The sequence below is a fragment of the Salminus brasiliensis genome, chromosome 14, assembly GCF_030463535.1.
Source record: "Salminus brasiliensis chromosome 14, fSalBra1.hap2, whole genome shotgun sequence".
NCBI classification, from domain to species: Eukaryota; Metazoa; Chordata; class Actinopteri; order Characiformes; family Bryconidae; genus Salminus; species Salminus brasiliensis.
Window position 1 is genome coordinate 12,446,023 of NC_132891.1, and position 26,538 is coordinate 12,472,560.

The following is a 26,538-nucleotide window of genomic DNA, read 5'->3' on the forward strand; positions in this document are numbered from 1 at the left end:
TCAATGACACATTTCACAGCCTTCACAGTTCTCCTGAACAACCATTTCACAGTAAGTTCCACACTGTAAAAAATGCAAGCTGAAAATGCTTGGCTATCTTCCTATAGTCTGGTCCCTGCATTGCAGGCATTGATTACTTTCATTTTCAGATCTTAAGGTAGTTGTTCAGAGGATCCACCACAAGGATTGGAGGGTCTGATAATTAATAAACTTGAAAATTTGACTCTGGCAGTTTCTAATTACAATTAGTGACATGCCTCAGGCCTCAGTTGCTAATATTCCCCATGCTCATGGGCTACTTTTACACAACAGGTAAAAGCGACCGAAATCTGATCTTTTTCGTCATATGTGACGAAGATCTGTGTGGCAGTCTGAACAGCAAAAACGGTTTGGGCTACATTTTGCATATGTGGTATAGAAATATGAACAGTTTCCAATAAGACAAGACAATCATATTCAGCATTTGTGGACATCTTGGACAAAGATGGAGTTTGGCTTCAGCCTTCAACCCATCCATGCAGTCAACGGTCCCCAGGAAGCAGAGAGGGTTTGCGGCCTTGTTCAAGGGCCCAACAGTGGCAGCTTGCCGAGCCCACAACCCTGTCATCAATAGCTTGATGCTCTAACCGCTGAGCCACCACTGCCCAATGTGATGATACACCGCAATGCGACTCAGTCTAATCAGTAATTCATGCTACTTTTTTACTCAATCACACTCAACATTCGCTGACGAGAAGCAAACATGGATGACAGCAGTGAAGTAAAGTAAAGTTTAAAGAAACCAAGGAAGTGTCCATAGCCAAATAACATGCCCCTTTTACAGCAAGCTTGAATGCATTCTCTGAGATAAGCCCAGGTGTAAGCCACTGGAACTCTTTGATAGCTCCTGTGATGACCCCAAACCTCACTTGAAGCATTGCTCTTTTGCGTGTGTGCATCAGTTTAAGAGCGTGAACTGTTCAGGCGAATGTTGGATGTATTCATAGGTCACATTAGAAAGACAGTGTGAACAGCTAAAAAAAAACAACATTGGATATGATGAACGTAGCCTTAGAGAAATCTTTCCACCACTGTCACACTCAGTTTGCTGTTTAGGTGCTTGGACCCTGATTTCTGAGAAGCTTCTTTGTGAAAACACTGTAACACACTATATCTGTTTGACAGGTGAGTGCATTACAACTGTGTTCATGTGTAGCAGCAGAGATAGACAGTGAGAAGATGTATGTCTGTGTATGTTCTGAATGACTCTCACTGAGCTTATGCACCACATTATCATCATCATCATCATCATCATCTTCACTAACATTCATCTTTCAACGAAAGCAGCTCTTTCTCAACCTGCATTGCTCCTAGCTACGCTCTTTCACCCCCCCCCCCCTTCTCTCTCTCTCTCTCCCTCTTTCACACACACACACACACACACACACACAAAGCTGATGATCTGCATAGTCAGGGCAGAAGGAAGAGTCACTGAGCTGGGAGATGAATACACTACCTCATACCAAAGCCCTGGAACCATACTGAGCTCTCTCTCTCTCTCTCTCTCTCTCTCTCTCTCTCTCTCTCTCACTCTCTCTCTCTCTCTCTCTCTCTCTCTCTCTCTCTCTCTCTCTCTCTCTCTCTCTCTCTTGCTCTTTCTCTATTTCTCCACCTCTCTCCTCTCTCTTTCTATCTCTCTGTTCATCTAGGTGTCTACACTGTGAGCCAAGCTGGGGTGGGCAGGCTGCGATTCAGAGTGGGACAGTGGTGAGTGTTCAACTGCAGTTACTGCTTTTTAATCTAAGCTGCCATATTGAGAGGATATACTGTATGTGTGTGTGTGTGTGTGTGTGTGTGTGTGTGTGTGTGTGTGTGTGTGTGTGTGTGTGTGTGTGTGTGCAAACGTATTCAATGCAGCAAAGCAGCATATTTGCATCTGCATATTATATACAGCCAAAGAAACATGTTCAAACCATCCTGTGTTTTATGGAGAAATCTTTAACAGCTGGCATCTGGTATTTTATACATCACCTAGCAGGTTTTCCTATTCAGAGTGTACATTCATACATGTATAGATCTGAATGTTCTGCAGGGGTTTTACGTTTTCTACATGGTTTCATATAAAAGTAGCATCTGCAGAGCCTGTGGCTGTGTACTGTGTGTGGATGTTTGTACAAAATACTCAGGGGGACATTTTTGTTAAAGCTTAGACTTTAGTGAGAGTGCATTTTGGTGAAACTTTGGCTTTAGCAACAGTGTAACTTTAGAGAGAGTGGTAAAGCCAGCTTTAGTGAGAGTCCGTTTTTTGGGGGAAGAACTTTGGCGACAATGTAGCTTGTTTGAGCATATATTTGTGGTGGATCTTTGGCTTTAGTTAGAGTGCATGTCTGGTATTTGTAGTAAAGATTTATCTCCAGTGAGAGTGCATTTCTGAAGGACCCTCAGCTCTAGTGAGAGAGCATTTCTGAAGGAACTTCAGCTCTAGTGAGAGTGCATTTCTGAAGGAACCTCAGCTCTAGTGAGAGTGCATTTCTGAAGGAACCTCAGCTCTAGTGAGAGTGCATTTTTGAAGGAACCTCAGCTCTAGTGAGAGTGCATTTTTGGAAGAACTTCAGCTCTAGTGAGAACCTCAGCTCTAGTGAGAGTGCATTTTTGAAGGAACTTCAGCTCTAGTGAGAGTGCATTTCTGAATGAACCTCAGCTCTAGTGAGAGTGCATTTCTGAAGGAACCTCAGCTCTAGTGAGAGTGCATTTTTGAAGGAACCTCAGCTCTAGTGAAAGTGCATTTCTGAAGGAACCTCAGCTCTTGTGAGAACCTCAGCTTTAGTGAGAGTGCATTTTTGAAGGAACTTCAGGTCTAGTGAGAGCGCATTTGTGAAGGAACCTCAGCTCTAGTGAGAGTGCATTTTTGAAGGAACTTCAGGTCTAGTGAGAGTGCATTTTTGAAGGAACCTCAGCTCTAATGAGAGTGCATTTTTTGAAGCTTCAGCTCTAGTGAGAGTGCATTTTTGAAGGAACTTCAGGTCTAGTGAGAGTGCATTTTTGAAGGAACTTCAGCTCTAGTGAAAGTGCATTTCTGAATGAACCTCAGCTCTAATGAGAGTGCATTTTTTGAAGCTTCAGCTCTAGTGAGAGTGCATTTTTTGTAAAACTTCAGCTCTAGTGAGAGTGCATTTGTTGAAGCTTCAGCTGTAGTGAGAGTGCATTTTTTGTGAAACTTCAGCTGTAGTGAGAGTGCATTTTTTGTAAAAACTTCAGCTGTAGTGAGAGTGTATTATTGATTAAACTTCAGCTCTTGTGACAGTATATTTTTTGTGAAACGTTAGCTCTAGTGAGAGTGCATTTTTGGTGAAGCTTTAGCTCCAGTGAAATTGCATTTTGGTTGAACTTTAGCTTTAGTGTGAGTGCATTTTAATTTCCACTTCTTTCAGGAATATAAGGTCAGGGACAGGATGAAATGAAGCAGCAGAGTTATGAAGCTGATGTCAGAACTCTAAAGACACCTTTGCTCTGTTGTTATGTTGTTGTTCAAATTGTTCCCGATCACATACCCTGCGATGACTATGCCCGTGAGTAAGGTTATGGAACGTGAGGCTGGATAGTGTTGCTCAATCAGCAGTGTGTACTACACCTTAAGCCCACTGAACAATTGCAAATGTGAAATGATCATCAACAAGCTTTAGGTCCCCATGAACCGGTCTCAGATCCTTATGCTTGCCCATTTTTCTTGCTTTTAACACATCAACTTCATGATATGCCTAATATATCCACCCCATGACAGATGCCACTGTAGATGAAAATAATCAGTGTATCTTCATAGAAAATACAGGAATTTAGATACAATAAAAGAGGAACTTGTTTGTCGTTGACTAATGGAAAAAGACTGGAAACAACAACACAGCATACCCCTAATGTACTCTGGCATGCGTTCATGCTTCAGACCCTTGCTGTCTTATGCAGCTGCTCTGACTGACTTGAAGGAGGCTACAGCACACCGTCTACCCCTCGGCCCACTTCCAACTCAAAGCGCGGCACATGAAGGGTAGCGAGCGGGAGAGTCTGCGCTGACAATGCAGAAACTTGCCCAGACTTCTGATGAGCCATCAGTGAGGCTCGACTGCAGCAGGGGCTGTAGAGTCAGCCTATCTTAGCTCTGCTTCTCTCTCACTGGAGCTGAGTGTGATCCATCCTTTATTCCAGCAGCGAGAGACACTGTGATACACTATTTTAATCAGCCTGCATCCCAATCCACAAAGACCCCCAATGACTACAAAGTTTTGTTTGAATTAAATTAACCATAGGAGTTAGGATTTTTACCTAATGTGTCACCTGAGACTTTTGCTTCATTAAAATTTGTGTTGCCTACTCTTGCCATCTTCTCCAGAACAGCTGTCTGTTCAAGGGTCGTCAGCAGGTACCATGGCTCACCAACCAATATTCAAGTCAGAGAGAGTGATGCCGATAGTCGACAGCAGAGGGCCCTAAGGCAATCACTTATTTGCTAAGCATCGGTTGTACTCGCTCATCATCAGTGTGGTGTTACTTAGCTGTTGTGAATGTGATAGCTTGGCTGGTATAGTTGCTAGTGGATGTGTGTATGTGAACTGTTTGATAAATCTAGTGCTGTTTCTTAGTCGCAGTCCATCCCTAGTGATGGACAGAGTAAAACAAATCAGGCTTCCTTTATTGTTGGAGGAACTGCAATTGGTTGGCCAACATTTTATAGATTTTAAATGTTTTACGATGTTTCCGACCAATTACCAGAACATACCTTCCAAAAATCACCCTTAAAGCACAAATATTTATATTTCATATTTTTTAAATATGTTCATTCAAAATGGTTCATTATTAATACCGGCAACCCCATTGTGTTTTGGAGAAATCCACAAAATAATTTTGGGAAGGAGGGACGGCTTCTTCATTAGTAGCTTTAAAACAGTGAGTTTACATGAAAAAAATGTTAAAGGCTAATATATGTGAATTAACCTTTTTAGCAAAGCAAGACATCCAGCTAATATTTACTTTTTTTACCTAAAGTTGATGAGGAACTGTTGTAACCACTACAAAAACGTATCGAACATCTACAAATTGGCAATCATCGGGGCCAAAGCATTGTGTGTCACTATGGAACCAATAGAACACAACATTATTTTGAAATGCCTCTCTTTATAATATATATGGAGTCCCAAAAGCAGACTGGATGACTGAATATATTTTCAAACACCAGAAACTGTCATTCTCAGAACAGATGATCTGTCCAACAGTTTACATATGACTCACTGACTTAGTCAGCAGGCATTTTGCATGTGCAGACATTTTTGATCCATTTTACAGGATTTATTTTTCTTAGAGGCTCTCCAGTCTCCCGCAGTCTTTGATGTGTCACTAGAGACTCTTAATTAGACTAATTTAGTCTTTGGTGGAACATTCCACAATAACTGCAGACCAATGTTTAAATCTGTGAACTACAACACTGAGCTCTTGGATATAGAGCAAATGAAGGCCTTAATCTGGATTTGTGTTAGTTGCCAGGCCAGTGTTGTGGTACTACAGCAACAGAAACCACAAAATCCAAGCATTGCTCAGTAGTTTCTCAATGGGGCTTTGAGGGAGAAATATTTGAAAGAAAAATCTAATTTCCCCAGAATACATTTTACCCAGGACATTTTGTTGGATTTTTTAGTTTTGCGTCAAAGACCTGTGTTTCTTTACAGGTATCTTTATAGTAGTGAAAAGGGGTTATTTCTCTGGCAACAATAGTGAAACCCTGTATAAAAAACTATATATAAAACCATCTACAGTGAGTGTTCCTGCTTCTATATAGATCCATTGCATTTACTAAAGAACCCTTCAGGAACCCCTTTTTAAGGAAGCAGTAAGGGGTCATTTCATGATAAACCATTTTTGGACAGGGTTAAGTCACGTGACTACACACAAGGTAGCATGTTTTTAAGGGGACAGTCAATTGTGGAAAATATTAACAGTAGGGCTAGTATGTTAGTATGACCAAAAATTTGTATTACAGAAAGCAACTGAGCTAATTTATATGTATATATCAATCTCAAAAGCGCAGAAACCAAATCGGCCTAAGGCATAACGAGCCAGTAAAGCGCTAAACTAGTCATATCTGTCAAAAAACCTTGTAAAAATAAGTTACATAAAACAACAAATATTAGTGGATTTTGGGGAAAAATGCAGAATACAAAAATGATGTATGAAATAAGCCCCTGTGTTGTTTCTGAAATATGTTTCTACAAAAATGGACAAAGACCGAAAGAAGTCACAAAGCTTATTTTTGAAATAGCAGCCAAGGTTGTACTTCTGGCTTTTAGGGTAAGAAAAGAAACCATTTAAATGCACCAACATTAGTCAATAGTGTTGGAAAAACATTCATTCTTCAGCATGACTGTGTGTTCTGCAAAGAGAATACAGAGTGAGATAGGAAACTCATTTGACACTGTGATTGCATGTGTTGAAGGATTCTGTCTGTGAATGGATGTGATCAGATGTGTATTTGATGATCAGTAGTGTTAGACAGAGTGTGTTAAAGCCCTACACTGCAGCCTTCTAGTCTCGCTGCCATCCTTAACAGCATGAGACAGCAGAAATGTGAGCTGAGTGTTATAAATCAAACTCTCTCTTTCTTTCTCTCTCTCGTTCCCACCCTCTCTCTCTCTCTTTTTCTCTCTAAGCAACACACACACACTCACTGCACACACTCAGTTGGCGAATTTCTTCCAGTTCAGCTGTTATTGCCTGGGAATGAACTGCAGAGCACTGATGCACACCTAAACAGTCACTTTTAGAGGAAGTGAACTGGTTCTTCTTTAACTCTGTAGACCGCAATGTCTTCTCCACAGGCATCTAAGTTAGTTTTCTTCCTACCTGCCTGCCTTAAACCTTTACCTCATCATGCAGTTTATAGTTAGTTGAGAGATATTCCATAGCCAGTGGAACCTTTCTAAATTTCAAGAGATTTTATTCCAAGTCATTTCGGTGCATTTCTATTGGTCCATTCACCATGCAATTATGAAACAATATAAAGAACAACTGCCAGATTGCAAGATTCAACTGCAAGATTCACATCAAAAAGTGAAAAATGTAAAAAGTGGAGATACAACGTTTTGCATGACAATAAAGATATGCTCCCCTCTCCAATTTCAAATCAAATCCAATTTATTTGTATAGCATTTTTCACAAAGCAGCTTTACAGGAATCAGTAAGAGGACAAGAGATCAACATAACAAAAACCTAAAAAAAAAAAACAGTGAGCAAGCCAACTGCATCAGAGCTGGAGGAAGAAATCTGCATCAGAGCTGCAGGAACCAAGAGTCACAGGAGGGACCCATCCTCCTCTGGTCAGAACTATTTATAAATTTTGTCACAAAGTCACTGAAGCACCATATAAGATAATATAATATAACTAATATAATCATAGCAGAGATGGTAAGAGTAATGAGAGTAATGATGGGTGATGGTGGTAATAATAATAATAGTGGCAGATAATTAGAGTCCATGCAAACTTTTACATAGTCGTTAGGCAGACAGCAGTGGCAGGAGGGTGGGCAGCTGGTCTGACACAGGGGCAGGGGACCCCAGCTTTCAGGCCGGATAATTGGGCAGTCAATAACTTGGAGAAGGTAAAGAGATAGAATTAGTTCACACTCATTCATTTTCACAACTGCACTTTCAACTGAGACTTCCCTCTCCTCTCATTCTGCAGATTTTCTCCGTCACTGTAGTCGCATACATACTGAATCCCTTCTGCTGTATTTACTGTTTCATCTTAAACATGCTCATTACGCTCCACCCTTTAGAAGATCTAAATTGTTCAATGTATCACAGAAGTAACTAGCAAATTTTATATAGCTAGATTCAACTGTCAGACCTGAGGAAGCTAAATTAAACATTTGCTCATATAGCAGGTAGAGTTGGGCGCTATCCATGTTTTTCATACAACTTTAAAATATTACTGTGGTATACAGTATTACCAGAAGTAGCATATGTTGTACAAGTAGAGCAGATAGGTTTACATCATATTATAATATGATTCAGTCAATCTCATCCTGCGTTTTTTTAAAATAGAAAAATGATCAAATACAAAATTCGTTTGCTTAATCAATCATTCAGATAATGTTAAACTGTCAGCCTGTTACAGCTGCAGATGTTAAATAGTGTGAATCAGCGGAGAGAAGGTGGTTAGCATTGGCACAGTTAGCAAGATACAAATCTACATCGAAAAGAAATCCCCTTGTTAACACAAAGAGATTACCTATTTTAAAAATGATTAGAGGTCAACCGACCCCTCAGAAACACTCGGTGGTGTTGGATATTATTATAACAGTATGCTAATACTGCCTTCACTGTCGGATAGACACTGCAGTAGGCAGTACACTACCAATAAACGTTGAACTACTGTGACAAGTCTCGTCACTGAGCTGAACTATGCCAGCAGGAGCAGCCAGGAAAGATGGAAGTGAGTGGACTTGAAAGCCGAGCAAAGTGTGTGCTGACAGACAGTATGATTTGCAAATTCATCCCGTCTACTGTCAGCAGAGATCAGAGGAGGAGGGGTCTACAGGCATCTGCACTGATTTATAACCATCATCGTTGTAAAGGATGAGCTATTGGTTATTTTCGTGTGTGTGAGTAATCCATGATGCACATGAATGATGCAAGTGTCTCACAGTTGGTTTGGTGCATTAAAGCATAGTATGGTGATTACTACTACTTGGCAGCTAGTCACTCAGTGGGCAGTAGACTATCAAACATGTAGAGAGCCAGGCTTATGCTGACATCTCATTGGCATAGTCATATCACAGACCTCAGCTTTGATCAGCCTAAAGGTGGATAAACCTGAGGCCTTGTCTTTAATATCATCAAACTAAACCTGTCAAATGTCTCGTCAACTGATGCAGAGGGGCAGCTGTTGACCTCAAGAACTGATACCAAACCACAATAGAAAGGGTAAACAGGATCAGCATGTAAAACAAAAAAGCTGCCTTTATTGTTGGATGTTCATTGACTATTAAATTCATCTTAAATTTATCCTAACCTTAAACCTAACACAAACCCTAACGTTATCCATAAGTCAAAACCTAAACCTAACCCACCTAACTCCAACACTGTTCAGGGTTAAGAGCATCACCTGGTAGTTCATATAGGTTTATACAGGGGGACAAAGTGGACTATCCAAATACAGTCTTGAGATTAATTTTAGTTAGCTGTGTACATTACAGCATTAACAGCTGGTACAGTCTTTCACCTTGCTACTGTCAAACACCTTCTGATTTTAGTCTTTAGCTGTAAATGAATGGCATGTCTCACCTCTGCAGTTTCTGCGGTTTCCAAGCACTCTTTCAACTGGGTGTCTCTCAGTGGTATAAAGCCTAGATGTAAACAGCACAGCACTGACTCATGATGGCACTGCAGTGCTGGCCTGGCTGCGGGCTGTGTGTCTTACACTGCAGAGTGGGGCGTGTGGTTTTGAAGTGGATGAGGGCCACGCTGTACTGCAGAGCTCAGCAGCTTCCTGACTCAAGCCAGCGAACCTACAAAGTCACCAGAACACAAACAGTATCAGTGTAATTTCTCTTACAGTTACAGCTTCCACTTTAGACATCTGGGTGTAATATTACATGAATGTGAATCCTTCAACTCAAGTAGACATAGAACTTTAGATCAGCCCCCCCCCTTGTGTTACTGCTAAACTAACAGCAATGCATGTGAACATTTTTGGAGCCATTCTGGATTAAATATGAATATTTAAAGCTTGAAAGACATTCATCATGTTATTTTAAGATTTTGGCAGACATTAACAGTTATTTTAAATGTTATATATGTGATATTTTAAACATTAATATAGCGGCACATAACTCATTTCTGTGTAAAGATGCAGTGGAGTAAAGGCGTCCTGAGCAGAGAATGAAACCAAAAGCCTGTTGTTTGTTGGTCCGGCCACATACGCTGCATTCAAGAGCTCATCGGGAAGTTGTATATACTAGCTGGTTAACTAGTTAATACAACTTTACTCTGTTCGGGTGCATGTCGGAGGATTCGTAGGAGATCCATGGAGATCCGCAAGAATCCGTAGGAGTCACAAAACAACAGCATTGTCAACAAACACTGTGAAATATCACCCCAAATCAATTAATAATATTATTAATTGATATTATTAATTAATTAATATAATCTGGACATTTTGAGTGTAAAAAATGAAATTTAAGACATATGGAAAAGCTAAAACACACTCAGTGACAGCGAGCACACATGCCCGGAGTGGCAGCTTGCCAAGCCTGGGTATTGAACCCACAACCCTGTCTGAAATGATCAACAAGCCACACTGAAATGATCATATAGTGCAGCTTTAACCTCTTTAACTTGTAGTGGTTTAACTGTAGTGGTTTAACTAAATTTTTATCCAGTAAACAGTCTTTGCACAGAGCTGCTGTTGCTGGTTAGATTACTGTTTGTTTTCACAATCATATCTAGAATTTCCTAAAGGCCTAGAGTTTTAGAGCATAGAGCCTAGAGCATTTTTGGGGTGATTAGTGTAAATGCCTAATACTCTTGCAGTCTCATGGATAATTACTTGCTGATGTTTTGTTTATTATAAAGAAATATGACACACAAAATCCCTGTTCTAGTCATTCTGATGTCATGCTCTAGATAAAGCTGAAGGCTGAAGGATGTGTTTGAATTATATTAGGTACTTTGCTTAGTGTTCCTCGGTCCGAAGACAAGAGAAGGAATGCAAACATTTTATGCTGGAACATCAATATAACAGAGTATTTACAGGTCAGTTCTGGCAGTGGTGGGAAAATGTATTGTAGGCTAAAACTGGCCCAGCTGTAGCAGCCACATTTAGGGTTTCTGAGAGCATGTAAAATCTGGGCCACATGACAGTCTACTGTGTGAAATGTCTGTACAGTATTTCTAAACTGTAGCAAGTTTTGCCAACATAACCACCAACCCTGACGTTTTCATATAATACTGGTTGATACTATATATTTGTGTGCTGTATAATGTTAAAATGAGCCATTCACTTGTGCAGGATTGAAGTCATGTTGAGTGCATCAGTTATCTCAGCATGCCAGTAAACAGTAAACTGTCCTCCTTTGCCCTTTGCTATAAACAGCCCCTATATCTGAGCATTCCTGCTTATACCGCATGGTGCTCTGCAGTAGCTGGAGCTTTCCTTCCTTGCCAAGGAGAGTGGTTCAAAGTGTTGACGCTTCAGTTTTTATCCCCCTCCTTCTCAAATGTTTTATTGCACCACATCTGCTAGATTTAATATCAGGCTGGTAAAATTCCACCTCACCGGAGGTAGAGTGGCTGGGCAGGCAGTAAAAGGCCCACAGGAGGTGCACCTCAGTACATTTCTCAGTGATGTCAGATGAAGACCAGCATGTTTACTCTATCAATGAGTACTAGTGTCGCTGTTTTCATTCTTCAGTTTGACTGATAATTGCATTGGGTTTAGTAGTGTGGGTCAATATTGATAAGCATCAATATCATTGTATTTTTCTTCATGTGACTCTTTCCTCAAGCAAGCTGTGCACACATAGCTTGTATGATCTCTAAAGGAAGAAAAGGCCATGATTTTCAGGTTTGCTAAGTGTGAATGAGGAGTTCTGGTTTGACTTCATTGGTCCACAGCATATTTTTACAAAACTCATCTGGCTTCTTAAGATGTTCTGCAGAATACTTTAATACCCTGCATAAGGCAAGTTGCGATGCTCATCGTATCTTACACCCTGCCAACAGTCTATTTCCACGGCTGCATTGTTTAAATAGCAGCAGCGCTTGCAAATATATCTATGCCAATGGGTAGTCTCAAAACGTGTGTTCGCATTTCTGGTGTATTGCTATCCTGGCAATGGAAAACACAGGTGCGCCACTGACTGAAAACAACCTAGGCAACCTGTGTCATTGAAACAGCAACCTCCCAAAGTCAACGGCAAGCGACACACTGATTGGTTTATTGCATGTTACGCCCAAAACATACCAATGATGAATTAATAGAATTAAGCTTTTCGAGCTGCACAAGGTGTTTCCCGTCGTAGCAAAGAAAAACTGACATGCACAGGGCATGGTTGTCAGCTCGCCTAAAGATTGCTAAAATAGGGCCCTATGTCACAGTTAAGGTTTCCTTTTTATGACTCCTTTATGAAGACCACTTGTACAAGCTTTGCTGCACAATTGAACAGTGCACCACCCTCTTGACTCCACTCAGTTTTTAATGGAGGTTTTGGGCAGGATTTACCTGCCTTACCAGCAGATCATCAACCATCAGTTCTGAGGGAGTTGAGTTTTCTTCCAGAGCTTATTTTGAGCTCCACAGTTCCTCCAAGCTGCCACGTCATAACATTCAGCATTTCAGAAATTTTAGCCTCGCTTTCCTGTTCTTTCCTTTGAGGAACCCCTGTTTGCTGAGTTTAAACACAAGGCTTGATGAATCAATTTCTTAAGCTTGGAATTTTTTTTTTCTTGACTATTAGACAGATACCACTCAGAACTAAGGTTTAATTTCAGCATTATCGACACTGCTGTGGTTCATTAACAACTTGCCTAAGAAAACAAGGCTTAAACCTCATTTGCAATACAGCCTTTTTAAGTCAGTGCTTTGTTGTGCATGGTTCGTGTTAAATGGCAATAAGGCTCCATCTGCTGGTTGCTTCAAGCGTCTTGAATCCAGAGTTGTCCTGAGCATTCCTGTGAGCATTCTCTTAATGCCATGAACCTGTTAGAAAACAGCCATGACCCAGTTTCCTGCTAAAGCACTGGACTGTGTGAACATGGCTTCTCCCAGCAGAATAATGCTCAGATTAAAGCAAAGTTGTGTGAAGAGAGTCCTGGGCTTAAAAGGCTGTTCACATTAAAGGCAAAGCTGCCCTGAATTCTAGTTTATTTGAAGGCAACAGTCACTCAATGCTTTGCTTCAGTGTTCTTTTGGGTATGCCCACAGGACTCAACTACAGTAAATAGCCAGTGAGGTCAAAAGGAATTCAGAGAGTGGAGGCAACATTTTCTTTTTTTGCAGTGCAGTTTGAACATAGGAACACATAAGAGTCATAAGTACAGATTATCTTAAACTTTAATTTCTATCACCACTATTTCATGTTGCAGTTAGTCACTTGTTTATCTGACTCACCAAACCATTTCAGAGGTCTTGTTAGTGTGTAGTGCAGTGAAAGTAACAGTAATGAGCCAGGGCTTGTTCTTTGGCTAAATTGTCCAGATGAAGCCAAAGAACCTGCAACTACCAAAGGACTGAAAGACCATGCAACCACACTAGACAACCAGGTAAACTTGATCATTTCTCATTTTAAACCAAATTTGGGTACAATGGTAATGGTTGGTAATTTAAAATAAGGAGCATAGTTCAATTCATTGACTGGCTGATTAAAACAATGTTGGCAACAGGAACTTCAGTCATAACATTAGTAACACTTCACATCTAAGGTGTGGGAACATGGTATTTATTGTTAAAACCAGTGAAATCAAGGTAAAAAAGGAGGACATTACTTACAAAAGCACTATTAAAAGCTACACAATCACTTACCAAAAGACTGCTGTGTTTCACACAGATAATCAAACTGGAACATACCAAAGAAACCACACTTCCCATCTCAGAGTCAAAGTTTAGCTTGCTACAAAATAGATGAAACAAAAAACTAGCTACTCTGAGCTTCCCCAGCCAATAATCAAAATACATTGAGTGGTGGCCACCCTCTAGCCTTGTGAACTTAACAGTAGAGCACTACATACTGTGGGATGTATAGATTCACCCTTCTTGCCTATTTGAAAGCAGAGGAGGCACATCCAAACTTATAGTTAAAAGTTAAGAACATGTAAAACACTAAACAAAAGGAGCACATCCCAAGCAGTGCTAAACCACTACTAAAACAAAGTTCAGCAGCCCTTTGGAACAGACTTAAAACCAGCCACAACTCCCACCACAACACATTGAATCATACAGGTCCCCTCTCTCCAACAGCCCCGTTGGCTCCTGCATTTAAAGGATTTGCTCCTCCCCCCAATTACTCCAGCCAGGGCTCTCATTGGGTGGCTGGATTCCACCTGATGGGGGTGAGTAAGCAGAATAGAGAGAGAGGCTCTCCCTTAAGTGCCCATGACCATGCCATTGGTTCACCGGTTATTCCACCTTGGAGCACTTTTTGTAGGTACTAACCACTGCATAGAAGAGATACCTTCCTGATGTTTTGGAGATGTTCAGACCCAGTTGTCTAGCCATCACTGTTTGATCCGTCTCAAAGGGGCTCGGATTTCTATGCTGGACCATTTTCTGTAGTTAAAGCTTCAAGAACCGACTAATATATCCTACCTCTTGACAGGTGCCATTTTAACCAGATCAATGTTATTCACTTCACGTCAGTTGTTTTATGTTATGGCTGATTGGTGTATATTGTTAGGTAATTTTATGTGGAGTAGACTGACCTCACTGTCAAGGAATTTTTTACTTTAATACCAATAATTTATGATGGCAGTTACGACACCACATTTTAATTTCTATTGATAACTGAAATTTTGTGTATTGCTGATATTCAATCCAACTAATCCAATGTTGTGTTTAAAAAATGCTTTTAACTATAATATTTGTATATTCATATACAAGATATTGCCAAAAATATATTAGCCAATTCTCTAGGTTTCTTTATGGGTATCAGAAAAGAAACAGTAGTATTGTACCATCTCTAGCTATGGTGCAGCCTGTGCTGAGAGCATTATGCTTTTAAAGATGTCCCAGAATACCATACACCTAATCTGCTGAAGTAAAGAGAAGCCTAAGTATATTTTATTTGATCAGAGTCTTTTTCCCAGCCTTGCTGACTCTTCCAACATTTGGCCCGTCTCATGTGACATTGAATTCCAATCAGCAAAAAGTAATTTGCTGAATGACTTTGAGTTTGTCCTGAGCAGCAGTTCAATTATGCTCTAGATAGAAAAGAGGAAGACCTGCTGAGGTGGGTAAACTAATCAGGAGTTGGACGGAATGAGATGGCAAAAGGCATGCAAGAATTCTGTGTGCGAGGGCAATGTGACAACAGTGCCATCTGCTGGCCAGAGCTCATAAACATACATTATATGTAGTTGTCTTTTCTTCATCCTCATATGTTGCCATAATGTTCTCATCCAAACCAAGCGTTTGATGAATTTTTAGTATCTCATGCAGTCATGTGGACAACCTTTGTCTTTTTTTAAATATGGCATTTGATCTTCCTTTGAACACAATGCTAAGAGATGAAGATAATGTAACTAAACAAATGTAATGAATGGAAATGACTCCCCCACTGGTATTATTACTACTTCAAATGCCTAAAATTTGAATCTGGTGCAGCAGATGATCAAAACATGGTTAGAGAGGATTCTGGATGAGTCTTATTTAAACCTCAGACATTTAGTTTGGTTTGCTCTTGACTGTTAAGAAAGTGGTATCACCAAAGTAAGACCAAAAAAAGCTCTCTGAAACTAATGTGCACTTACAATCTTTGTTCTGAAGGCCCAGAGAGCTCCGTGGATCTAGCATGGGTGATCTTCACCACTCCCTTCAACAATTAAGAGCAAACCAGACTAAATATCTAAGGTTTAAATAAGACAGGCTCCTCCAAAATCCTCTCTGTCCTCTCTGATGTGCAGCTGATTCGGATTCTAAATTTTAGGCATTTGAAGTAGTAATAAATGTGGGGGTGTCCGAACATTTTCCTTCCAAGAAATTGTCTTTCTATTCATTATATTTCACATAATCTTTCATATGAAATACATTTCCTCCATTTCATTAGCTATTATACCTCCATGTCTCATTAAATGTCCATATGTTCAAAAACATTCAAAAAGACAAAGGTTTTCAAGGTGTGTCCCAATTGTTTCACTGTATATATGCTACTGTCTCCTTTAAAATCAAAAGAAAGCAGAAGTAAGTGAAATCCTTTTGACAGAACACTGAGTTTGTCTCTGTTCTTGCTGTCTATAGGGACTGAGAGTGCGAGCGGGACCAAAGCAGCCGGTCCCTCCTCCCTCACGCCTCCATGTATCCTGAACCCAACACGGATTCTCCTGCCCGCCTCTCCACCAGACAGCCTGGCTCCCCGGGCATGATCTACACGTGAGTGCAATGACACACAGCACTGTTTAGGACAGGAGTTCTCAGACAGTGTAGCTCACATCAGCACACTGATCTAAACCAGTTCTTCAGAGCCAGCAGGGTGTGTGAAATCATCACTTTCACTAAACTGAGGTTCTTACTGCATTTCAGTGTAGCCCTTTGGCATGGAGAGGCCAAAGAAGCGAGAAAGCAGGAACATGCAGACAGATACTGTGGACACATGGATATTGCCTCTGTAGCTTCCTCAGTGCGCTCTCTGTGAGCTGTGGGTTGCTGTGCCCTTTAACAAAGAACAACGACCAAGCCAGCAGTAAATAGGTGTGCACTGCCAAAATGAGGTTAAGGCCATCAAAAATGCAGTAGCTGGCTTATTATGTAATTTCCAGTGTGAATTTGCCACGTAATTAATTAAGGAATTCCCAAGCACAAGGAAAGCGAAGTCAGCTGCAAAAGTTCACACTGCAGTGGACTAGATCATTTTAGTTAGATTTCATTTCCAAAAGTATTAGGACACCTGCTCATTCATTGTTTCTTTCGGGAATTAAATCAAGGGTATGACATTGGTGTGACTATCTCTATTGTCCAAGAAAGTTTTTTTTTTAGATTTTGGAACACTGCTGTGAGGATCTGATTGTATTCAGTGGCAAGAGTGAAATTATTGGATGATCTCTGCTTTACCTATCCCCAACTTCCCAGCACATCCCAAACGTATTGAACGGAGCACCATTCATCATTCCAGAGAACACAGTTCTACTGCTCCACAGCTCAATGCTGGGGGGCTTTATACCCCTATAGCCCACACCTGGCATTAATGTTCATGTTGCTAATAGGTTCATATTTATCTGCTCCAGAGAGTCCTATCTTATTGGCAGGCAATCATTTTCTATAGGGACAAGACAAGCTGTGTGTGTGCATTTGCACATCTATTATATATTTGGACATATAGAGTATATAGAATAGTGGGCTCCAACTATTCACTTTATAGTGCCTTTCCCATACGTGTGAAATGCCTGAATACCTTAATAGTAACAATAATAATGATAATGATAATACTACTACTAATAATGAAAATGTGGACTGTTGTCAGCTACTAAATTAAATGTTTTTTTAATGTTTACTTAACTTTACTTTACTTTCCAGGAGAATAGAAAAAATAATTCTTTTTCATTTGCTTTTCATTTGAAAGGAGAGTATATCTATGAATCCAAATTTACAGCATGTATCCTCCACTTCCACAAGCATACTGTATTCCCCTGTTCTGAACTTTGATCTTCTTTGTTGCAGTGCTCGATATGGGAGCCCAAAGAGACAGCTGCAGTTTTACAGGTACTGTAATCTTCCTGTCTTCCCTTAGCGGTGTTTGTGGTGGTGTTTGTTTTTTACCACACCATTTACATTCTCAGTAAGCCCAAAGTTCAGAGATTTCTCATTGCTACCAGGCCACAGTATTTGTCACTGTATTTCCATGGTACATCCTGTCTGCAAGGGTGTCACTGACATGCACCTGCTATCTATACAAAGTCAATGAGCAGTGTAATAACTGTATGAGAAAACACTGAGTCATTTGATAGCACCCTTTAACATTTAAGCACCTTCCTGTCAGCAAGCGCCTCACTCCGGAGAGCGGAGAGAGTGGTCGAGGCAGCTGGTAACCAATGGTTATGTGAGTTTTATATTTAGGGTGGCTGTGACATCATTGGCAAATGGTCTGCACTGAATAATAGATATGCCTGTTTTCAAGGCAAGCCAGGAGTCTTTAGTCAGAGCAAAATACAGCGCAGGAGATGAAGATTTAATGCAGGGGAAACATTAATGCTCCCAAGCGGCACTGTCTTGAAAATAGTTGCTTTATTAATGTGGACGTTCTCCATAAAGTGCAGACACATTTCATCTTAATGCAGAGTGTGGCTGAGTGGACAGAAGCTCAGGTACAGTTAGCCATGTTTGCAGCTTTCTACCTTGCACCTTTCCTCAGTGTTGATTGACAGAAAAATCCCAAATAAATTTCTCATGTCAAAATTTTTTGGCATTTGTGTGCTTTTATGTACCAAACGCTTTAAAATTCATTTTGCATCAATTCTCGAACCTCTCTTTAACCTCTCAGTATTAAAGCAGCAATATCCTGCAGTCAGGAGGTATATTTTGTACTTTCTGGACAAGCTGAGAGATACAGGGTCCTATTTTCGGGATCTTTTGGTGAGCCGCCATCCGTGTGCCGCGCAGCTTGATTTAGGGCGTGGCAGTGTGTCTTTGCTATTGTAACGATGGGAAAAGTACTCCTTGTGTGGCTTGAAATGTGCAAAAGGCATTTACTAATTAATCACGAGTGTGTTTTGGGCGTAACGTGCAATAAACCAATCAGCGTGTCACTTGCCATTCCCTTTAAAAGCCAGGTACAGTCTGACTTTGGTGGATTGTTATTTTAATGGAGCAAAGCAGGCGTGTACTCGCGTTGGGCACGTGCCTGTGTTGACAATTCACTGCCAAGATAGCAATGAATGTCTGAGTGTTAATGTCTGACTAGGTTGTTTTCAGTCAGTGGTGGAAGTGTGTTTTCTGTTGCCAAAATAGCAATACGCCAGAAATGAATCTGAACACACCTCATTTCAAGACTACCACGGCCATCGGCGTAGATATATTTGCAAGCACTGTTGCTATTTAAACGACACAGGCGGAAGACGTGAAAATAGACTGTTGGCAGGGTGTGAGATAGCAATGAGCATGAGCAAGTCTTTACTGAAAGTGAAAGAAGCATGTGGACTAACATGATAGAGCAATGCAACATTTCTCGTGAGTGTTGTCCCACCCACCTTACCAAAGTTACATAATGCAGTTTCTGGTGTGCTGAGCCTGGAGTAGCAAAAAAAGAGGTGCAATTCTCCCTATCTCCCTAAGTTGGTGAAGCGTCAGTCATGATTTTGGGTGCTTTAGGGTGAATAGACACATATATGTAAATATTTGTATACACAATTAGCTGTTTAGCAATGTTTACGTACTTCACAAAATGCTTATTTAAAAATATTTTCCCGTAATATACAGCCTTGTCTGCAGCAGTATCTGGACTACCTCCTTTTTGTCCTGTTTGGCATTTACTTGCACGTAATCTGTGAGTCTTTGCTACTCACAGTTCCCATACATCATTAATTCAGGAGCATCCCCAGCTCTCATTCCTAACAGCACATACCAAGAAACACTGGCATGTTATAGAAACATGCTGTCAGTTTGAACCGATCAGCTGTATACAGTGGATTCAGAAGGTCCTAAGGCCTTTCTTGCCTTCTTTTAGGTCCATGTCCTCTTAAAACTGGACCTGTAATACAATTTGCTCTTACGTGACTTGACACATGCCACGTTGTAGCACTTGAGGGACTAGGCTCCAGCATGGGCTGTCACTTGCTCTCTGTCCTGCGAGTTGTGGACTCCCATGCCGTAGACTGGTTGTACGGTTGAATTTTATGCATATGGCAACCCCAGAACAAGCAAAAATGGCTTTTAGTACTCCGCCTTGTGGTACAACAATCAAAAGCTTTTAGAGCAAAAGCCTCTTGCATTATTTAGGCCGCGCTGTATCTGCTGTGCCTGGCAGGGCACGCTGGCGCCGTGATTGGTGCAGTAAAAGACTTGCTTTCTGACATCGAGCGTGAGAGGTGGGGCTTGGACCCGTGGAGGAGGTGTTAATTGTTGTAAGCTCCTGTTAGTTAAACACTGGTAGTTTGAGTGGCTTCAGTAAACCAGTCATCATTGTGCTGATCACAACTGGCATTCTAAATGAGCAGCGTGGTGCAAAACCCCTACATGAGTCGTCCGCCGGCAAGTAACCGGGTAAGTACAGGACGGCTTCTTCCAGATGCTCTAGCTTGAGGGATGCTGCATGGGGATGCTGCACATACCCACAGTCTTGTTCCTGGCTAGAGCCGAGGCTGCACATGGGGGCGCACCACACTGGGGTAGGGAAAGCAAGGCTACAGACACATGAGAGCTGGCTCTAAGCTGTAGCTGCAATGTTCTTTTGTTACAGAGAGAAGAAAGGCTTGTTTTTGAAATATTGAGCATATTTCTGGACTCAGCCCAGTCGAGCTGTACACCGCATTTGAAGAGGAAGGCAGTTGTAATAGAACAGCAAAAAACCCTCTGTTTTGAGTAAATCAGGGGCCACATGTCTCATGTTGCAGGAGCGTGCATATAGAGCAACTGGGAATTGGTACTGGGTTTAGGCAGTAGCCGAATGTTCCTTTAGAGTTACTTGGACATACAGCTTTTCACTCCCCTTCCTGTGTTTCAGGGTGTGATCAAAGTACAGATGGCATCGCAGTGTCAATAGCTGTCAGTATTGACACATATATGTATCAGTGTCTGATACTGATTTCACACCCAAAATGTGCACATACTAAAAAAGTGATGCTGTTAGCTATGTATATTTTTATGTGGGGTTTATTTGAAAAAGGATGACCATACATTTCATTGGACATTTCATCTTTTTATGATATATAAAAGGCATCTGGTCAGGATTTCAAAATTACATAAAATATCAGTTTTTAGTTTGCATTGATTTTAATGTAACACACATAGTTATAGCCTGCTCAATATACCAGGACGACTGAAAACTTTACATAAAATTAAATTTAATTATTTCAAATAATTTTATGGTAATTTATTCATATTTTAATATTTTGTTAAAATATTGTTGTGAAAATAAATAATAAATATTTAATGTAAAAGGTAGTAAAAAAATGGTATTTGAATCAATTTTATTTATTTTAATTGCAGGACACATGAGTTGAAATACAACATCAATATTAGGTTATATAGGATAGTCTTGTTGAATTAGTAATTCTTATGCATTTTATATCTATGTAAATCTGTACCAGAAAAAAGGCTATAATGGCATCTTCACTGTGTAGTAGTGTATTGTGTATGTTGTATATAGGCCTTGGTTATAAAAGGTTCTAAAGATATTGGCAGTGCATGTTTTCTGATTTGTGTTATGTAATTTCCTGTACTGGGGAACCTTGTTTCTTTTTTAATGGGTTTTTGAGTAACTTGTCAACACTAATACCAGCCATCTTGACATTGGGTAACACAACAGTGCTAACACTGTTCATAATAAAATGATACTATGGAAGGTCACTGTACATCTTGTGATCTGTGCTTACATATAAACGTAATCTTAGTCAGGCCAAAATATACTTAGCAGAAGATGAAGACCCCGTAACAAGTTTGATTTAGTAACTTATTGTATTCATACAGTGTTTAGATAGAGCATCATTATGTAAGTCAAGCTCTTGAGGTACTCACCTACTAATTCACTCAAATATAGGCTTAGTCTGACCTTTTTTAAAGCAACTGAAGGATAACTTTTTATTCTCATTTAAAAGAGTGCTTCTAACACAATTTTCCCTCCTAATGCAGATGTAATTAATCAGCCAAGGCATGTTTAGTGTCCAAATTCTGCTTCTATAAACTACAAAGTCTTTAAAAGGAGGAGAAGACTGGTGAGCTGATTGGAAAATGATTGGGATACCTTGTTCTGCTCAACATGGTACAGGGAAAGTGACACCTTTCAACAAAAAGGCCAGTTAACTTGCTTTATAAACAGTTAGCATAAAAGGCCCTCTGTTAATGTGGAGCTATGGGCATATGCTGAGGACAAAACCATTTTGTGTGTGTATTTGATCCTAGTCTACAAACAATTTATGCAAATTATGTCCAATTTTAGTGGTGATTTTCAAATGTTTAAGGTTAATGTAAACATTATCTTTCAGTTTTAGGTTGATTGATATCTCCCCTTTCAAATATACACAATGCATGATCAATAATTAGTAAGCCAGTTCCAGAAGCAGCCATGAAAGCCCAAGCAGACACTACCTCCACCATGCTTGACAGATGAGCTTGTCATAGATCATGAGTAGATCCTTTTTTTTCTCCACTACTTTGTTAGAACTTAAACTTAATCTCTTCTGTCCAGTAAACTGTTCCAGAATTTTTGTGGCTCATCTCTGTATTTCCTTTGCAAATTCTCATCTGTGCAATCTTACTGTTGATTAGTGGCATGGATCATGTGACATGGCCTATACATTTCTTCTCTCATCAACTGCTGTTGCTTTCATTGGCCAACCTCCTCAGTGTGTAGTTGTTAGTACATCAGTGATTTCTTTCTTTTTTTCAGAACATTCTCAATTGGGCTGTATCCAGTGTTTGTGCAGTGGATCTATAAGCGCACAAGTGGGCAACTAAAAGTCTTTCAGTTCTGGTTGTTGGACTTTTCCCCACTGTTCTTTGTAGACAACCTCATAATTCTGAGGTTTTCTTGCATGCACATGTTGTTAAAGGATTTGCATTTTAGATTTGCTGGTATTGTGTGGAATCTATTCCTCCCTACACCTGTGCAATATTGCCAGTGCCACTGGTGACCAAACAACCCCAAAACATGATCCACCCCATCCATGCAGTGAACACACACACACTAGTGAGCGTGCCAGAAGTGTGCCAGAAATGGTGGGCAGCCATTGCTGCGGCGCCTGGGGAGCAGAGAGGGTTAAGGGCCTTGCTCAAGGGCCCAACAGTGGTAGCTTGGCAAATCTGGCTATTGAACCCACAACCCTGTCATCAATAACCCTCTGACCACTGAGCCATCACTGCCCAATGCTGCAAGCAATGCTGTGTCAATTCCAAACGTTGGAATAATGCAACAATTTCTTGACTCAGCTAAACAACCATGCAGGCTTGTGGCAGTCATATAAGAGTTTTGATTTGCCATAACATTAATACCCCCCCAATGCTAAATGCCACCAAAACAACTGTGAGGCATGGGCTCTTACAAGGCATGGGCTTCACAAGACTGCTGAAGGTCTCCTGTGATTTCTGGCACCAAGACGTGTGGGGGCCTTCATTTGGGCGCCCATGACCTTGTCGCCGGTTCATCAGTTGTACTTTCTTGGACCACTTTTGATGACTACAAACCACTGCACTAAAAATGTCCAGTAAGGCATTTAGGTAATAGATAGAAAGGTACCTTGATTTCTAGTGAAGCAAACTACCCAAGTTACAGCTAATGTGTTACTGTTGTTGGAGTTTGACTGCATGCAATATTGTTTTGGCGGGACTAGAGTGAAAGAAGGGCACATCATGGTTGGTTCCTGGATTGCATACTCTGTTCTGTATTCAGCTACTTTTAGACAACTCTGATCACAGTGGGCAGAGCTAGAGATGTTGAGTTGTTCATTTCTCTTAAAGCCAGCTAAAACCCCCAAACACCCTCTGCATGCCAGTCACTCACCAATGGTCCTGCAACTGATAAACAGATTGCATGCTTGCAAGTGGGTATGCCAAGATAGCTTTGCATTTTAAAGCACCTCACCAAGTAAAGTAACGTATTTTCCGAACAGTGTCATTGTGTTGGATACAGTCAAAGGGTGTGTGTGTGTTGGGGGGAGGGGGGGGGGACACACAGTTGGCTCTGATTACAATGCATGACTGTGTGTGTGGTGTTGTGTAGCAGAAGAGACAGAAGGTGCTATTTAAAGTAAGGTCTCTGTCCACGTGGCTCTGCTGCTGTCTCTGTCCTGCTACAGTACTTTCTTCACTCGCAAGTTTGCCTGCTTGCAAGACACCACCACAGCATCAGGTCCCAGGTTACTTTTGGAGGGTGGGTAAAGGGGGTGGAGAATGTTTGCCACTCACAGGAGCAGCCTCACCGATCTGCGGGTGGTGGGCCATGGTGGCCGCCGCCTCAGCCGCCAACAGAGTTTCCCCTGCGACCCCCCGCAGATCCCCAAGCCGACGGCACCCACGAGTGGCGTGCGCCGGAGCAGCAGTGTCAGCAGTGGCAAGCTACTCTCCCTCTCATTCAGCGAGAGCATGCGCAGCGACATCGACCGCTACCTGTCAGAGCAGGGCCTGTACCCGCTGCGGCAGGGGCCTGGGGAACAGGCCGAAATGAGGGGGCTCAAGGAGGTGCGGGCTGCTGCCCAGCTCAAGAACCTGGAGGACTTCCTCAGGACCAATGGCGTGACCCTGCAGGAGTGTGTGTCCTGTCAGACGGGCATGAGGTACAGGTAAGGAAAAGGGGCGGAGTTTGAGAAGAGGTAGGGTTAAAAGGTCCTGCTGCGGAGGGCAGTTGGAGTTGCTCTGTCTCATGGTTTTGTGGGCTGTCTTGCTGTAAACCCTTTAATGCAGAAAGGCTTGTTACACATGAAGGCATGTTACTCAGTAACTATAGGGACTTCTGTACAAGCTGGTGGGGCTATTGTTTAGTAATAGACGTTTGTAATAACACTTCCGGCTTGCCTGTAGGCCCTAGTTCTAGGGGTTAATATGTCTCTGACTTGATCTTGGGTCGAAGTTGCATAGTACAATGGTTATTTCTATATGTCCCATACTGTCCTCATCCCTTTTTGAAAGAGCCCACTTTGTCCCTGACACTTGTTGAATTGGGCTGAAAGTACAGCATTTCAAAAATGCAAAGAAAATGTAAAAAATAGCTTAAGCCTGTCTAAAGATGCGTACAAAGAAAAATAAAAGTGCATCCAGTCGGTCAGTCTTTACTTTTAATTGATACCTTGATGATAATGACCAGGCTAGTTAACACATTCTCTGCCTTGGTGTGCGTCTGAGTATGCTTATATTGAATATACTGCAGTACAGTCAGGAAGTGATTGTTTTAACAATAAAAAATATATACAATTAAAAAAATGAACAATAGCAATGTGACACAAATGGCGAATAGGACTTTGCATGGGCAAGAGCCTGGCAATAAGATACAGGGGTTACGATTCAATATATTACGATGTATTTAGATATACCGCAATACTTCAATACACATCATATGCATAAAATACAACAGATACAAAAGTACCACTGCCTGACACCAATCTTGGCATGTAAACTATTCATTGAAAATCAATACTGTGTTTTTGAGAATTGATACAGTATAATATCGCAATAGTTTGATAGATGGATATTTTACATCTACATTTACAACTGTCTTTAGTAGTTCAGTGATAGTCATTCTATGAGAATGCAATCTGCAATCGTGGCATCTCTCCCAGTATTGTTTAGTACTCACTGCCGTACATATGAATGGTGTAATGTGTTCCTCTTTATGAGCTGGGGCGAGTTTGAAAGGTGACAGTGGAGTATTTTGAGTCAGGTCCTGTGTAGGGAATAGCAGCTCTCTGTTAGAGAGAGGACTGAGCCAGTGCTGTCTCTGTGACCTGGATTAGGGGATCTACTTGTCTCCAAAGGCCTCTCTCCAAAGGCTCTCTGACTGAAATCATATCCAAATGACTGGTCCACACAGCAACAAGACTGTAAACACTGTTAAAGGTTCAAAATGTACCATTTGTACACCCTAATTCATATATGGGAACTCCCCTGCTAAAATGCATCGTACTAAATTCACTGGGTTTTTTCCGCCTCATGAAAACCCATGTATTTGCATTCATCTGTCCTTCAGTCTCCAGCACTATTGCTAAACAGCCAATCAGAACAGAGGCAGTATATATCAGTTTAACCTCCTCCATCCTAGCATGGACATCTTTGTGGTTTTGAAACTCACCAGCAAGTTTTACATCATGACACTCACTTTTGACTTACTTCACTGTTCTGCCTTTCTATTGGTTGGTCAAGGACATTCTTTTTTTTTTTTAATTAGCTTCTTAAAAAAAGTAAAGGTTATTAATGTAAGAAGCAAATGTCAAGATTACAATATTTCCCTTACAGTAAACACAGTAAATGTACAATGCTTGCTTTCTATCATCTTCTGTTTGTAGTTATAATACTGCACATTTCACAAACTTAATTCAGGATACTGGGCACTGAATATCTTACAGTTCCTTTGCAAAATTATACATTTTTGTATTATGCCATATAAAAGGCTGCAACGAATATGCTTCAATAATGTGTTTAGCTTTAGGACTGAAGAAATGAAAGGTGCAATAACAGAAACAGCCTACTAAAGAGATGAGAAAAATTATAAGATAAAATATGAAATAAATAACAAAAAAAATTGGAATTGGGTTTTTTAAAGTGTGTTCCTGACACGACTAAAGTTTGTCTAGTTCTACACATGATATTCAGAGTATTAATATTCCACGTCGTTGAATGCTGAATGTTTCTTCTCTTTAGCTGGTTCTTGAATGCAGATGTTGACTGGTGTTTAAACTGGGTGGTAGATGTTTTGACAGAAATGTTGGTGAATGTCAATAGCACTTGCTTTTTGTGGGCTGCTATTTGAGAGATTGCTTAGTGTGAAAGATTTAAGGATTTAAGGAGCATCTGTTTAAACCAAAAGCCAGGCTTATACTGTACTATTTTAGAGAACTTATTTAATGATGCAGACTAATCACACTGCATGCATGTTCACACTGTATGATTTCTGCTTCATACACTATGCACCAATATATATACAATATACACCAATAGTATTTTGCTGC

General features: G+C 40.7%; 1 protein-coding gene across 1 annotated transcript in view; it reads left to right on the forward strand.

Annotated features, from left to right (window-relative positions):
• The first annotated feature begins 1,695 nt into the window (after positions 1-1,695).
• Positions 1,696-26,538, forward strand: part of kcnab2b (potassium voltage-gated channel subfamily A regulatory beta subunit 2b) — a 76,493-nt gene continuing 51,650 nt past the window's right edge. The window contains exons 1-3 of the mRNA XM_072696123.1: positions 1,696-1,746; positions 15,974-16,105; positions 17,390-17,431. Of these exons, the coding sequence (XP_072552224.1) occupies positions 16,029-16,105; positions 17,390-17,431 (119 nt within the window). The 5' untranslated portion in view covers positions 1,696-1,746; positions 15,974-16,028. The remainder of the gene's footprint in view (positions 1,747-15,973; positions 16,106-17,389; positions 17,432-26,538) is intronic.